The sequence below is a fragment of the Anopheles funestus genome, chromosome 3RL, assembly GCF_943734845.2.
Source record: "Anopheles funestus chromosome 3RL, idAnoFuneDA-416_04, whole genome shotgun sequence".
NCBI classification, from domain to species: Eukaryota; Metazoa; Arthropoda; class Insecta; order Diptera; family Culicidae; genus Anopheles; species Anopheles funestus.
Window position 1 is genome coordinate 21707999 of NC_064599.1, and position 15043 is coordinate 21723041.

Below are 15043 nucleotides of genomic sequence, written 5' to 3' on the forward strand. Positions count from 1 at the left end.
ACTTGGTTGGCGATTAGCATTATTCTTTGATTTCATTAAATCATTAAAATATATGTAACTCTTTACGTACAGCAAAGTCCTTACATTTTGTATGAACAACTATGTATCTGACTATGTATCTTGCACCATAAAAACAGCATCTAATCTTTGTTCAATTAAATTGTTTTTAATTTACGAAATATATTTTACAAACAATATCGATAATTATTAAAAACAAACATTTTCTCGTGTAAACAGAACTTCATTATAAAATTCAATCTTTCAACTTCGAGGTTATACACTGCGGCCTCAAAGCTGCCAGAAAGTGGCATATCCAAATCAATTGCTTATACTTAAAAATCCGACGTGGGTATCCTGAAAAACATGCTGCTTACTAAATATCAATTGCACAGAGGAGGGAAAAGTGTGCTGCTAGTCTAAACTGAATAGAAAAACCCTGTAATGAGACGAATGGTTTATGGTCCGAAATGGATTTAGCTGCGATGGCTGGATTTTTACATATTTGTATTTTAATTTATATTAATGCCATAATTATTGCTCGTTAAAGCAGTTAGGGTTATAAGTTAAACCAACTTAGTACATTGTTCGTATTCAATAAACTCTCAAATATTAAAACCGAAGTGGAGTTTTAAAACGATAACCAAATAAGGCAAATTAATTAATAAGGCAATAAGGGCAAATTCGGGTAAGAAGTGTGTAGAAGGGTTTCACGATTAATTATAAAGCAGCAAGAATCCGCTAGACGGATAGAAGCTCACGTTCCAAACGTTCACATGGTGACAATCATTAAATTGTTCATCCTCTCTGAAAGGATCACACCTCAAAACTCTCTATACCAGACATACTTATCCACCCGCCCAGTCGTTGTTTGGAACATGTAACGTTCTGCCACTTTGAGAGCAGTAAACTCCCAAAGTAAAGACTTACGGACAAGATACGAATAAGTGTACGTCGACTTTACAACTTCGTACGCGCGAAAGTCCATTCTTGACGTTCTAAACATTTGCCTCAAAAAAACAGCTCATCGAATGTTTGCCGTGTGATGAGCTTCAACTGTCAACTTACACTCACGATCGATCGTACCAAACGAAACGTTCCTCGCACCCATTTACCCATTCCAGTTCGCGATTCCAAACAAAAACTGGGAGCTTTCGATTACCTATCTAAAGGAGACGTTAGAACAAACTCAACGGCGAAGTTTTTCACCTTTTCATCAGGGGAATTGTAGCATTTTGCTAAAAGGACAAAGTTGTTCGCATTTTAATGGTATTTCTACCTTATTAATAAGCAACATTGTACTACATTATCATCGATGGATTAATTTTGTGCAGAAACTTTCGAGACGTCTTTGTTGGTGACATGTTTCATTTGGTTTTACCCTTGTCTAAATGTACCTTTTGTTAGCTTTATTAAATTTCCAATGCTTAAATATTTTAATTTAAAGCTAAATCTACAAGAACTTGTTTAAATTAAAGTGTTACTAATTTAAGCGTGTTTGGGGAATTTTCACCTATCCCACTGTGGGCGCCTTTTGTCTTGCGAACGGATTATTTCGTCGTAAATTTATGACCACCAAAATGTCAACTCCGCGCACTCGTGGTGTGAATATATAGTGTGACACGAAGTAAGCAACAACAGGCAGTACCACTCTACACAGTTCGTCCCTGCTCTATCAATGCTTTACAATGGTCTGTGTGTGTGCTGTGTAAATTAATCATGATTTCTTGTTCCCTGCAAAAGGACTGCGAATGGTGCGATAAGAGCTTTTACGGGTGTGTTGAAGGAAACACGCCATACTGGCGAGGTGGACCATTTTCTAATGAGATGAATGTGCAATCAACCGGATGGAAAATGTCGGGCCGATGTACGAGGTTGATGTGGCGAAGATGGAACTCCCCATCCATTTAGCTTCAAACTCCCGCATCACAATGCGTGTGCCGGAATTGCTGTGTGTGTGTGTTTGCGTAATTAGGATTGGATTTTATCGCCCGGCTATTTCGGTGACACCGCCACCATGTCCAATCGTTGTGAGTGCAGGCCGATTGTGGATGTGTGTAAGATTTACTGCTTATCTATGTCTATCTCTTCGGTGTGCCGGTAACGACAGAACGGGTATCCTGCCGAGTGTGTTGGATATGGCAGTTGCCCCAAAACCCTTGTTTGCCGGTCGGGTTTTCAGGCTCACCTGATCGTTTTGAGCAAATGCAGCGCATCGGCTTTACAAATTCCTTTTTACGGTTTCCTCCTTTCCTCCTGTCTGCAACGGTTGCAACAGACTAGTTGATCGAACGACGAATCCTTTTGGCTTGATGTACCACGCTTCCTTGCTAATTTGATTTCTTCAATTACCATACCGCGTCAGTGTCCGACGAGGCGCCGTGTGGGATGCTTTATAGACGGTTTATCGATCGTTCGATGCAATGCAGTATAGAGACACAAATCCCACCATCGACCAGTCGCGCGACATCCTGTGCTACCCGTTCACGCCAACTCCACCGAAAAACGGGGGTTCGAGTTTTATTTCGCTATTTGAATATTTTATGCTTTATCGCTGCTGCTGTTGCTGCTGCTGTTGTCACTTCCATTGCTTTCACAGCATCATAAACCCCACATACAGAGCACACAGAGTAATAATTGTCATCATCACTTTCACGCATCTTCTTTCGCTCTTTCACTCGCACGTGTGTTGTCTGTTGGTTACATGCAGTGGCATTTCATGTGTCATTTTTATTAAACTCATAATTGATTTCGACAGTTTAGTCTTTTATCGTCCCATCCTTGCACATCCTTGCGCGGGGCTTACTGTTACAGCCGCTAGATGCAACTTCAAATTCAAAGTCCTTCTCCACTGTAGTACTTGTTTGTCTCTGCAAAACATAAATACGTTTTTCAGTTCCAGCACCGACATCATGTTTTATTCTGTTTTCCATTCGTTATCCCATCTATCATAGTTATATTTACTTTCGTTTTATTTCAACACTTCTAACGAATCGTTTCGATCGATGAATGCCGTTTTTGAATGTTGTGTGTTTTGTGTGTGTGTGTGTGTATATTTTTTTTTTCGTTAAATTTACTTGTAATCTCAATCATCATCTCCTGTTTTGATGAACCAGATGTAGGAAAACAGTTCGTTTGAATTGCAGAAGCAAAACAATAAAAAAGATGGAAGAAATAGAATATAAAATCCAAAACAATCTCTCACAAAAACCAAACAAAACACATACACTCGCTCACACAAACACGCATATTAAAGGTACTAGAAAAGGTTAAAATAAAAAAAAACAACTCATGTACATTCATAAACTACTTATACTCACTACTAAACATGCCAAACAACAACTACTCAACCATCCAAACAGCCCACTCCCACTGATCAAGAATCGCGCCTAAATCATGTTTCAGCAATAATAGCCGTTCGTGCAATATATTAATTAATGTCACAAAAAATATCTAATCTCACTTTGTTGTGGTGTTTTCTTAATTGTATTGTAACAAAACCAAAAATCTAAACTAAAAAAAAACAACAAACCTTAACGATAATTAAATTCCTATGTGTAAACATAATTAAATGAAACAAATGAAACAAAATTTGGTGCAACGAAAGAGGAGACAGAGAGAGCTCGGGTATTGTATGAAATGACGCATTAAAACTAATTAAAAGAACAAGATGAAAAAAAAACACACACTCCAATGTGTGATAATGAATGTCAGTTTGAAAAAAAAAAACATCTCACATGCGTAAATCGAACAAAACGATGCCTGTATTTATTTGTTTTTTATTTAATTTTATACTCGAATATGGAAAGGTGACAAACGAAGTTAAGTGAAACTAGATAAAGAAGTTGATAACAAACAAGGAACGAAAAGAGTTAAGATTAACGAGTCTATCTTCTTACATTCCTGTTGCATATTCCGTTTTCTGATCGATTTCCCGTTTTTTTTCCTGGACCATAACAGAGTTCAGTTACTTAAGCGTGCACGTTGGTTTTATTTTTTGCTATGGTTCTTTAAATCCGTTGAAGGAAGAAGTTGCCGGTACAAGTAGCAAAGTTTTGTTTTTTTTCTAGTCTTTGTTTTTGTTGTATAACATAGCGAGAGCATTTTGTTGTACCGTTTGGTTTTGAGACATATTTCTTTTTAAAATGAGTAGATAATAGCAGCGGTTAAATAAGCATGTAAGAAATTTTAAAAAATTTGAAGTTTTGTTACTTGCTCTGGTAGTTTAGTAAAAATCTGCTATGGGTAATTATTTTATTTTCCACAACTTAATAATTATTGTGTTGATTTTTTCCTTCGGGATAACGTTTTACATTAAAAATTCTAAAGGTTGTTTTTAAATATCTTCTTTTTAAACAAAATGCCACGATCGAATGTTTAAAGTTTTTTTTTTATTTTAAATTTTATTTAATAATCAGTACATTTCGCTGCTCTTCGTTTTTGTTTTTCGTCGTTTTAGATTTTTTTTTTATTGCAAATCAGAGTTTGCAATAAAACTTTTGTTAAAGTGTGGCATTTTTAGGTAGAACTCTTTTTTTTCGTTAGCGTTAGTTTTTACAGTTGAACATGAACAAAAACAGTGAAGATAAAAAACGCAATAAATGCACGTAATTTGAACCCATTTCCTTCCACTATTACTACTTTTACTACTACTACACAACACATGGCGTAAATTTTGCAATCCTTTTGTCGTTTCCTACTTGGAAAAGCCTTCGGAAGACAAACAAACAAAAAAACTCGCTTTTGTTTTTAAAAATGAATCAAACGAAAAAAAAAACCGAATTCTGCAACATTTTCGATCGAAGCTTTCGAACGAAGAAGCTTTATAAAAGTTGTTTAAAAAAATAGAACCAAAACGGAAACGATTTGTAAGGTTAATACAGATAGAAAGGAAGGACAGAATGTTACGCGTTACGAAATTAAATAGAAAACAAATAAATAATCAAAGCTCTCTTGTTCCCTTTTCCGTTCCCAGGTGGGCAATGGACGGTAATCGATACGAATTATTCGCGGTTTGGCATTGCGCCGTGTCAGACGAATTTAGGACTGCAGCAACAGCAGCAGCAACAGCAACAACAGCAGCAACAACATCAACAGCAGCAACATCAGCAGCAGGTGCAGCAACATCATCAGCAAACGAATCAACAGCAGCAACAGCATCAGGGTGATAGTCAAGGTTTAAGCAGTGGCGGCAATGGTGCAAACAATGCTGCTAATGGTGGCACACCGGGCAGTGGAACGGCTGGATCGGCCACCGGTAACAACGGGGGGCTAACGAACGCATCCACCACGAACTCGAACGCCACGACACCGCAACCGACGACACCGGTACAAATCTATCAGCATCCATTCTCACCCCAGATCATATCGGTCAACCCGAACAGTATGGTCAACAGCTACCAATCGTCGAACCTTTCCACACCGACGTCCCCGCAGACGGGTAGTGATCAGACGACGGGGCTTGTGTACAGTACCGGAACGCCGAATCAGTCACCGCTCGGTGCAACAACGACCGGTGCAACGTCCGGCACGAATGCAAGCGGTAATGCGGGCACGGGTGCCGGTGGCAATGGTACGACCGGAGGCAACGGTACAACGGCCGGTGGTGGTGGTGGCAGTGGTGGTACCGGTGCAGGAAATGGTGCAGGAGGTGGTGCGGCTGGGACGGGAACGACTGGCGCTGCCGGTACCGTGCAGCCGGTCAAGCGGAAACGATCCGTCAATCCACAAGGTGATGAAAATTTCCTGCGAGCACTCGAAGCGGTCCGTTTCGGTGGTATCGGTTTCTGTAAAGCCGCACGTCTGTACGGCGTTAATAATCGTACGCTGTGGTTAGAGTATAAGAAGCGCGGTTACCCAATCAGCCGGCCAAGCATCAAGAATCGCATCAAGCTCGAACCGAACATATCACCGCCACCGACGGCCACAACACCACCCGGAGATGAAAATGCTTCGATGGAGCACTACGATACGGCACTATCTTCCCCCGCTCTCAATATGTCCCTACAACAACAGCAGCAGCAGCAGCAACAGCAGCAGCAACAACAGCAGCAACAGCAACAACAGGTTCAGCAACATCAAGCTACGCAGCAACAAGTCACCGCAGCGCAGCAAACGCAACATCAGCAGCAAGCACAGCAGCAAGGCAATGATACAACGAATGCTGCTGCGGCAGCTGCTGCCGCCGCTGTCGTTGCTGCCTCTTCCACCACTCCCCTTATGTGCCCGCCGCACGGACATCCGATGGGTGTGATGGGTTTTCTCGATACACGGCATGTCGATTTTACGACCACGGCCAGCCTACATCAAATGTCCCGCCAGCGATATCCGGACACGGCTACCGTTAATATGAATACCGGTGCAGTGAACCTGCAAGGGCTAAACTTTAACTCCATGTAAGGAGACGGGTGGCTTCGTGTTGTGACCGTAAGCAATGGTGGCGATTGCGGTGGTGGCGGTACTATCGGAGATGGTGGTACGGATCAGGCCATTCTGGCACTTGGCGGTTGTCCCACTACTACGGAGCTTACCGAAACGTAGTGGCTGGACGTGATCTGCCGCCAGGCATTGAACTTCATTGTCAGTGCGCGCAACAATTGAAGCCACATGAAGCTCTACAGCGTACGGTGTAACAATTGTACGTGGTGGAAGATCATCTCTTTTTTTCGTACGATCCCATCCAGTCGGAAAGTTATAGCTTCTTCTACGAGGGATACGAAGTTTCGAAGCTCTTTTGTATTACTGAGAGTATGACAAGTTCATGGGGATATCGTTGTATGCCAATGGGAAATTAGTTTCAATTAATTAATTGTTTGAATGGTGTACACATGTTTGTAAGCATATTCTTTTTGTTTCTATATCCAATCGAAAGGTTTTTTTTGGACACAGAGATTTTTTCTTTCATGGAACCCTTTCTTTTCAATTGTAAAATCCATTTTCGTCATGCCCAGTGTGGATTCGATTCGCAAGCTATTTATCTTAAATCCCTCCGTTATCCTTCCCCCGAATAATAGCATCCCCTCCTCCCTTAATGCCTTCCATAATTCGTTCGATAAAGGAATGTATGTGTTGTGTGTGTATGTATAGGTATTGTGTGTGTTAGTCTTTCTTGTACGTTGTATGTGTTAAAGCAAGTGATCCATCTACGTGTAAAAAATATTATTTATGTTGTCATTTATGGGGAGAAACGTGAGACTTTGGTTCGACTTTGGGGGCATGCTTGATGCGGCTGGATGAAACGGAAAGTGTATAGAAGCTGCAAATGGTAACAGAACGTAACGAGTGAAATGTATCGAGTTTCTAAACAAAAATCATGTATTTTAAGCATCAAACAGACAAAAACACTTTCGGAATCCTAGCTCCCCGAATGATAAAAAGAATGTCTTGTGAGAAGCAGGGATACGACAAACAGATAGATGTAAAATTAGTAGTAGTAAAAGGTAGTAATAATGAAGATAATGTAGTGAAAAGAAAAAAAACAAGAAAAAAAAATCATAGCCATGATACGATCAATGCACAGCGGGTGAAAAGGGCGATCGCAAGAGATAAATGTCGAACAAAAAACAAAAGTTGTATAGTAAAATAAAACCCAAAACGATGGTGAATAGTATTTTTGTTAACTCTTTTTTAGCAGTTTATACTTGTATATTGGTGGGGTGTTGAGAAAAAAAAAACAATAAACACCGCACAACTTAAAGTCAGTCTTGTGCGAAATGATCAAGACATTAGGAAGTAATAGAGAGAGAGAGAGAGAGCGAATGAAAGAAATAGTAGTTTAGAATTAAGAGTGAAAGTAAAGCAGGAGCAAAAACAGAGATAAAATGAGAACAAAAACAAAAAGTTATACACACAGTCATCGATATGCATGCGAAGTTTAAACGAGAAATAATCAATTAACAGGTGCAGAATATAACTGATGATTCTTGTATCGACAAGCTGTGGTAGTGTAAAGCAAATCATCATAACATGGTGAGAAAACACACACATATTCACTTCGAACGATAATACTAGTAAGAAACAGAAACATGAAACATCATTCAAAAATACTTTAAAAAGGATAAAATGGTAACAAGCATGAAAACAGGTAAAAGAATATCATTAAAAAGCATTTTGTGACGAAACAAAAAGACATTTACTTGGAACAAAAAAGAAGGTAGTGAAAAGAAGTAAAAGATGTTAGAACAGCGAACTAAACAAAACACAAATAAACAATGAAGGGAAATGTAAGTAAGGTAAAATGCGTGAGGTGGAAAAACGGTGCGAAAAGAATTTGTATAAATCAAAAAGATTAAACTTTCGGTAAGTTTGTTGTAATATAAACAAAACAAAAAAAAAAACAGTCGAAGTAAACGGCATAGTTGAATGTGGATAAGAGCACTTTTCGCTTGGTGGAAGAAAGTGCATAGTCAAGCAGCTGTAATGTGAAATGGGTGAAGTGTTTAAAGCAAAACAGCAAACTGAACAAACAATCCTAATTTAATTTGAAATCGTGGGACGGAAGAAGAAGCAATTCAAAGCATGTGACACAAACAAAAGCATATAAAAAAGAGAAAATTGATTGTTGTAAGGAAGTAGACATTAGAACAATGTCGAGTCAAACGGTGAAACGAAAGGTTAAGTAATTAAGCAAAAAATGCCATTCTCGTATCAGTTTGTTTAAGAAACACATGTACACAAACATTACAAGAAAAAAAAAACACATAAGGAAGCAAATCACAAACAACAAACATACCAGAAAACAATTAAGTGAAAAAAGAAAATGAAAAAAGCGAAAGAAAAAAAAAAGTACAGGACAGAATGAAACGATAAAAGTGAACAAATACACTACACGTACGCGTTCTGTGAAGAAATAAGTATTTACTTATGTGAGTAATTTAAATAAATTGAAGCAAACTGAAAATATGCGTTGTTGTATAATGTTTTTTTTAAATGTTTTGCTGTTAAAACTATTGTTCTTTTTTAAGCCTTTGCATATCTTTTTTCTTGTTAATATTTCGAGAGGCTGAATTAAATGTTCTTTTTGCTTTCTTTTCATTTTGTTATTATGTTGTACTAGTAAAACTATAAATTGATTATTTGTTTTTGCACTTTTCTCTTTTCGTCCCGTTAGTGGCTGAGATGGCACGTATGGCGCTCGGGTTGGTACCTGGTCAGTCGTCCTCATCGACGTCGAGTGGTGCATCGGAAGCTTCAACCGGCACGGGCAGTCTCGGTAGCAGCGAACAGTCCACATCCACATCCGGTGGTCATATAGTAAGCGCGGTAGCAAAGCGTGGCCGTCTACTGATACGCCAGCAGCGTATCAAGAAGGAAAGCGATTCATCCTCGGCCGGTCAGCAACCGTACGAACCGGATACACCTTCGGATGACAACAGTCCGACGGCACAGTACGGACATCCGCATCTGCTAACCGTTCCGTCGCACCATCGCTTCGAGCGCCAGGTATCCGAACCAATCCTGCCACTATCGTCGTCCATTTCCGTCATCGGTGGACCGATCGGATCGTCTGGTGAGAGCCGCCAAGGTGCGAACGAACGGTCCCATGGCCATTTGCTTTCCGTGCCTAGCAGCCAGCAACCGTACCTGGTAAAGCAACACTCGCATCCACTGTTACCGAGTCAAACGTCCGCTGGTGGCCACAGTACGGGTGGTACGTTCGAACCACTGCAGGCGTACACACTGCAACGACAGCTCTCTCATCCTGGTACGGGGCAGCGTGGTAGTTCGACACCTTTGACACTGGTTACGAGCAGCAGTGGTTCGACGCATTACCTAACGCCATCGTCCTCGCTGAAGACGGACTCGGATGAGGAGGCTGGCACACCGACCAGTGCGATTCCAACGATTCAGTTGCAATCGAGCATCGATCGAACCGGGTCCGGTCCGACGGTGGTAATTGTACCGGCCGAACCAGTACAAACCGCCACAAGTGGTTCTTCCGTTAGTGTCGTTAGCAATACTAGCGAACAGCAGTCAAATCCTACCACCATCACATCCACACCGACCAGTACAATACGCGTGAAGGGAGAAGAGCTTTCCCGGTCAATATCAACACCATTGGTAAGGACGAAACGAAGATTTAACGAGTTTATTCATAATCGAACCTATTTTTCTATAACAAAAAAAAATCCCCCTTTTTGTGCCTATTTTAGACCTCATCCCGCTCAACCGATATACCGGGGCTGGATAATCCTCGCTCGAGCCACTGTCCGGTGGTACGCGAAGGTCCGGCGCTCGGTTGTAACTTCTGCTGGAACACGATCGATGCGCATGGGCGTATCTTGCGCCGCAAAACCAAGTACCACTGTCCGGAATGTCAGACGAATCTGTGCATCGTGCCCTGCTTCCAGGAGTATCACGAACGTCAGTCGGCGGAAAATCCAACCCCAACCAACGACAGCGGTGGTGGTGGTAGTGGGACAAAATCCAACCTACGGCACTACGCTAAATCGGGCTCGATGTAAATGGGAGCGGGGTTGGCTGTTTAACATTTGTTGGCAAATTGGTACAAAACAAAGACGGTTTGAAATTTTGCAAACGCGTTCTATTTAGCAAAACAAAATAACACACAAGGCACATTGCCATTTTTTGGGAGAACGAAAACAGCAGCTTGTGACCGAATGTAAAGGCACAGTGTGGTTCGATTCTCAACAATTGTGTAATTTGGTAGGATGTTAACGTTGTTGTTTCTTTATTTTTTTGGTACGATGTTAAGCATGTGTGTGTGTGTGTGTTTCTTTGTGTGCTTTCAGAAGATGACTTTAGAAACATCCCAACGAATGTACATTGATGTTAGCGAACGTAGCTAGTAAGCGAATGGAGGAGAAGTAAGGGAGTTTATTATGAAGCTGCTTAAGAAGCGCCAAAAGTAGAGAGTCATGTGTGCGGTTTCGAAGGAACGACATTTTTTAGGGCGATCTTCAAAAACGGGAGATCGCAAACTAAGAGAATGTAAGAGCTGTGGCTTATCGATGTGGTGGTGCGTCCACCGTACGCTTATACTCAAAATCATTGTCAAGACTTAAAAGTTACCAAGTTCACAGCGGTAGCTTCCACGAAGTTTAGGTGTACTGTGCCTAAATCCGTACCGTAGGACTACGTTAGTTGGAATCATTGTACTACCCTGGTAACTGGCAAAATAGCATGCAAATGTGCATTCATATCTTGTTAGTGGTACCATGCGCCACCAAACATCGTATTACACCCGGTGAAGCTAAACCGCGGGAAGTGTTATTAGTGAAGTCACGTGGTAAGGCGTGCGTGTGTTTCGTGTATAAGAGTTCGTTTTTTTTGCATCTATCACACAAAGAAGACAAACACAAAACCGGATATCTCGAACACGGAAGGATCGTCTAAGCCGTACCATTAATTGTTAATGTCAGTGGTTAATGGAAAATTTACGTGAAATTAAAAAAAAACTTGGAACCGAGGGAAGTAAAAGAAAAAATGTCCTATACATATATATGTATATATATACATACATATACCATATTCATATATGCTGACGTGCAGTGATCCCCACCTGCGGGGTTAAATTTACACATGAATAAATGTAACTATTTTTACCATTTAATAGAACAGTACCTGACAACATTTGAATGTGCAAGGTGTGTGCGTGTGCAAGGGCTGTAATTTGCAAACAAAATAAAGCTGATAACGATGGTTCGTATCACGATTATCACTGGAATAAGATAGGGCAGGAAGCCGCCAGGTGGCTAGGGACATCATGTTGCTACATCACTGTCCTGCTGCATTTTGGGACGGTTGGATATTTTTATAAGCGATATTTAAATGAAAATTATACTACATACACGCACACATGCACACGTATACTAAGCATTGTGAGTCTACTACACTGCTGGGTGTTAGTCGTTTTTGTTACTTTCTTCTTCAATGAGACAGAAATGTCCTTCGTTTTGTTGGAGAAGAATGACCCGTTGTGGAGCTGTTATTTCACCATCATTAGCTCCAATATTTTATACGTCTGTGTGTATGTGTGTTTGTCTGTTGAGTATGATTTACAGAACGTACAAATTTTTCGTCCATAATGAATTACAGAAAGGGAAAGAGAAGAGGAATGTTATAGAATGAGCAAATACGTACACAAACACATCCGGGCACATTTAAATTGAGGAACAAATATCTTCAGCGTGGAGTAATTACCCAAATTATTGTGCGATAGAGAAAGCTAATGTATACATATTAACTACAAGTGAGATAAACATTGTAACGAACATATTGTAGAAGAGATGATAGCAAGGAGTAGAATAACCAAGCCGATTGATAGCGTTGCGGAAAGAGCTTCGAGTGAAAGCGCCGTTGGACATTTGTTAGGATTTTGTATTCACTTCTGGTTTCCTGCTCCTAATCTGTACCGAGGTAGGTTCGTTCTTGCGCATGAAAGAACGATTATTTAATACTTTGCATAATAACATATGCACAGGCAACTCGCAACGAGGCAAGCAAAAAGAGAGCTTTTTGGAGGGATGGAGATTTTGTTGCCATCAAACCGATGCGCAGTTTCGTACGGACGCTTAAAATTATAGATGACCAATATTTTACCCAACCTGCAAACAAAAAAAGAAAGAAGACGTTTTAGGAACACAGGAACGAAGCACTAAATAAAATACCCAAAACAAAGGTGAACATGTTCACGAATCGATTGTATTTTGTACCGGGAAAAAAAGATTCGACACTGTTAACATTTGCATCGGAAGCCCCCTGGAAAATGAGGTGGGTGATTAACATAAAAAAAAGAGAATGAAAACACATACGTAGAGAACATGTGCTTGTAAGAAAGTAAAACACTTTCGGTAACATGCAGCAAACAAATTTGCTCTACCCCGTGAAAAGGGATCCGCCATTGGTAAAGTAGATGCAAACTGTTAATGCAAGAGAGAAAAACCATTAGGAGGTAAACATCGTTAATTAGGTTGAACTTTTATGTGTGTGTGTGTGTGAGTGTGTGAACGGTGAAAAACCAGGAGCGTAATTATGTGTGTGTGTGTATTTATGTAGCCCGTCGAACAGGCGATTGACACCGATTGATCAATCCCGAACGTAATGCTGGCACGTAATAAATCCGTTTACAATGGAATGGATAATAATAGGCGCGTTTTGGGTGTTTTTTCTTCAATTGTTTGAGAACAGCGGAAAACTAAAAACAAATTCAACGCAAATAAGTAGGAAAGGGACCTTTTGCCTTTTTGGTCGGTTGCCGCTACCAGCTTTTATTTACAGCAATGTTGTGCGCTTTGTCAGGGCGGGAGAATAAAATGATCCGTTTTACATTGTTTTGGATATCGTTTAAAATCTAGCGCACACTTTTACAAACATTTAGCTCATCGCAAAGTCTATTGTTTTATATTGATGGTTTTGTGTTAAATATTTCATTACTTAAAATGTACATTTGTTTATAAGAAAGTAAATAAAACAAACCAGCAAGCTCAAAGGGACAAAGAGGAAGGTTTGCAACAATAACAAAACAAATGATAATACGTCTTAGATTCACTAACACAAAAAAAAAAGGTTAGCAAGATGAAAACAACAGAACTTCAAAAAACAGAGTTAAATCCCGATCGGTCTGTCGTTTGTTCGTCATCTTCGTTTCGGTTAGTATGTCTTTTCGATTATTCGCAACGTATTATAAGTACGCACACCACGATCGTGGGTTGTGATGGCGGAACTTTTTGCACGTGATTGCAAAAAGGGCTCACAAACCGCGTCGTGGTACACATAATCAATCCTTCCTTTCTCTCTCTCTCTCTCTCTGAACTGTGAAACATGGACCCACCGCTTCTTCTAGCTTTAAACAATTTAAACTCCATTGGGCTTCAGTTTTTTTTTATTCCAAATTAGGAGGTGCGTTTTCTGTTATGGCACACATCTACAAACAATTCGTTGCGTTTCGTTTTCGTATGTGTTACTACTAGGTGATTGTTTTGTTTTTTTTTTGGTTTGTTTTATTCCCTAACATTTAATAGTTTTTCTCTCTTTTTGTGCAAAAGTTTGCTTTCTTTATGCATTTTTTACTAGGATTTTGTAATTTCCCACCTCCAAAGGATATACCGCGTATTATTATGGGGTTATGTCGTCGTGTTCGTTATCATCATAATTATCATCATTCGGAGTTGTATGATCACAGTGGAGAAAATGTTTTGATAAATTTATCGAATTTGTTTATTTCTCTGCTTTGGTCTTGTGTTTTTCCTTCTCGCATGTAATGTTTGCAAACGTTTGTTTGTTCCTTTTCTTTTATTCTTTATAACAAAACTAAACCATCTCTAATAAAAACCCATCTCCGGTTGTGCGTTTTGCTTTGTCCGGTTTTGTTTTCTTCTTTTGGGGCAGTTTTTTGTAGATCATGGAACGCCTAGAGGCGGTTGACGGGAAGGGGCGGGGATAAGATGTCACGAGAAGAGCATAACAGTATTTTCCCATTCATTCACATTCACATTAAAATCTTCTTTTGCTTCTATTTTGTCATTTTCCCCCCCACGTGGGACAAACATGATCAATCTATCTACGCTACATTGATCTTGTTTCACCTTATAACGTTTATTACTCTGGAAGAATATGTACCCTAGTGCCTACCGGTGCCTAGCGCATCATTTAGTTCTGCTTCGGATGTGGCACGGGTGCGGGTGGGGCAGGCTTAAAGCACTGTAGCAAAAATGCAGTATAGATGACGAACCCGAGACCGAGCGCGATCAGTGCATACATGAAGATGTTCAGCTCTGGCTGACGGAATCGATTCTTGCGCAACCATTCGAGCACGTCCTGTTCGTCGTACATGTCACCACGGTAGATGCTGGGGAACCGCTTGCGGAAGTACACGATCGCGGGCAGTTTGGTGACGCCCCATTTCCGTGCGTACCGTGGATCACCCATCTTGACGAAGGTGATGTCCAGGTTGTCCGTTTCGCTGTCGATCAGTTCGAGCTTTTCCAGCACCGCCTCACTTTCTTCGTGATCTTCCTCAACTGCAAAAGAAATTACGTTTATATTATGTAAAAACTCTTAAAAAGGAGAAGAAAAGTATTGAATG

The 15043-nt window shown here is 40.4% G+C and overlaps 2 protein-coding genes across 13 annotated transcripts in view; one reads left to right on the forward strand and one right to left on the reverse strand.

Annotated features, from left to right (window-relative positions):
- The window catches only part of LOC125771948 (longitudinals lacking protein, isoforms A/B/D/L), a 52814-nt gene extending 40090 nt beyond the window's left edge, over window positions 1-12724 (forward strand). For 5 of the 6 annotated variants that reach the window (XM_049443158.1, XM_049443159.1, XM_049443160.1 and 2 more), the window contains exon 6: window positions 4973-8898. In XM_049443158.1, coding sequence (XP_049299115.1) covers window positions 4973-6396 — 1424 coding nt within the window. In that variant the 3' untranslated portion in view covers window positions 6397-8898. Of the gene's footprint in view, window positions 1-4972; window positions 8899-9106; window positions 10057-10148 lie in introns of those variants that run through there. The other variant, XM_049443164.1, reaches the window with a different exon arrangement.
- Window positions 12725-14033: 1309 nt separating this feature from the next.
- The window catches only part of LOC125771930 (uncharacterized), a 30852-nt gene continuing 29842 nt past the window's right edge, over window positions 14034-15043 (reverse strand). For all 7 annotated transcript variants that reach the window (XM_049443114.1, XM_049443116.1, XM_049443115.1 and 4 more), the window contains one exon: window positions 14034-14978. In XM_049443114.1, the coding sequence (XP_049299071.1) occupies window positions 14608-14978 (371 nt within the window). In that variant the 3' untranslated portion in view covers window positions 14034-14607. The remainder of the gene's footprint in view (window positions 14979-15043) is intronic.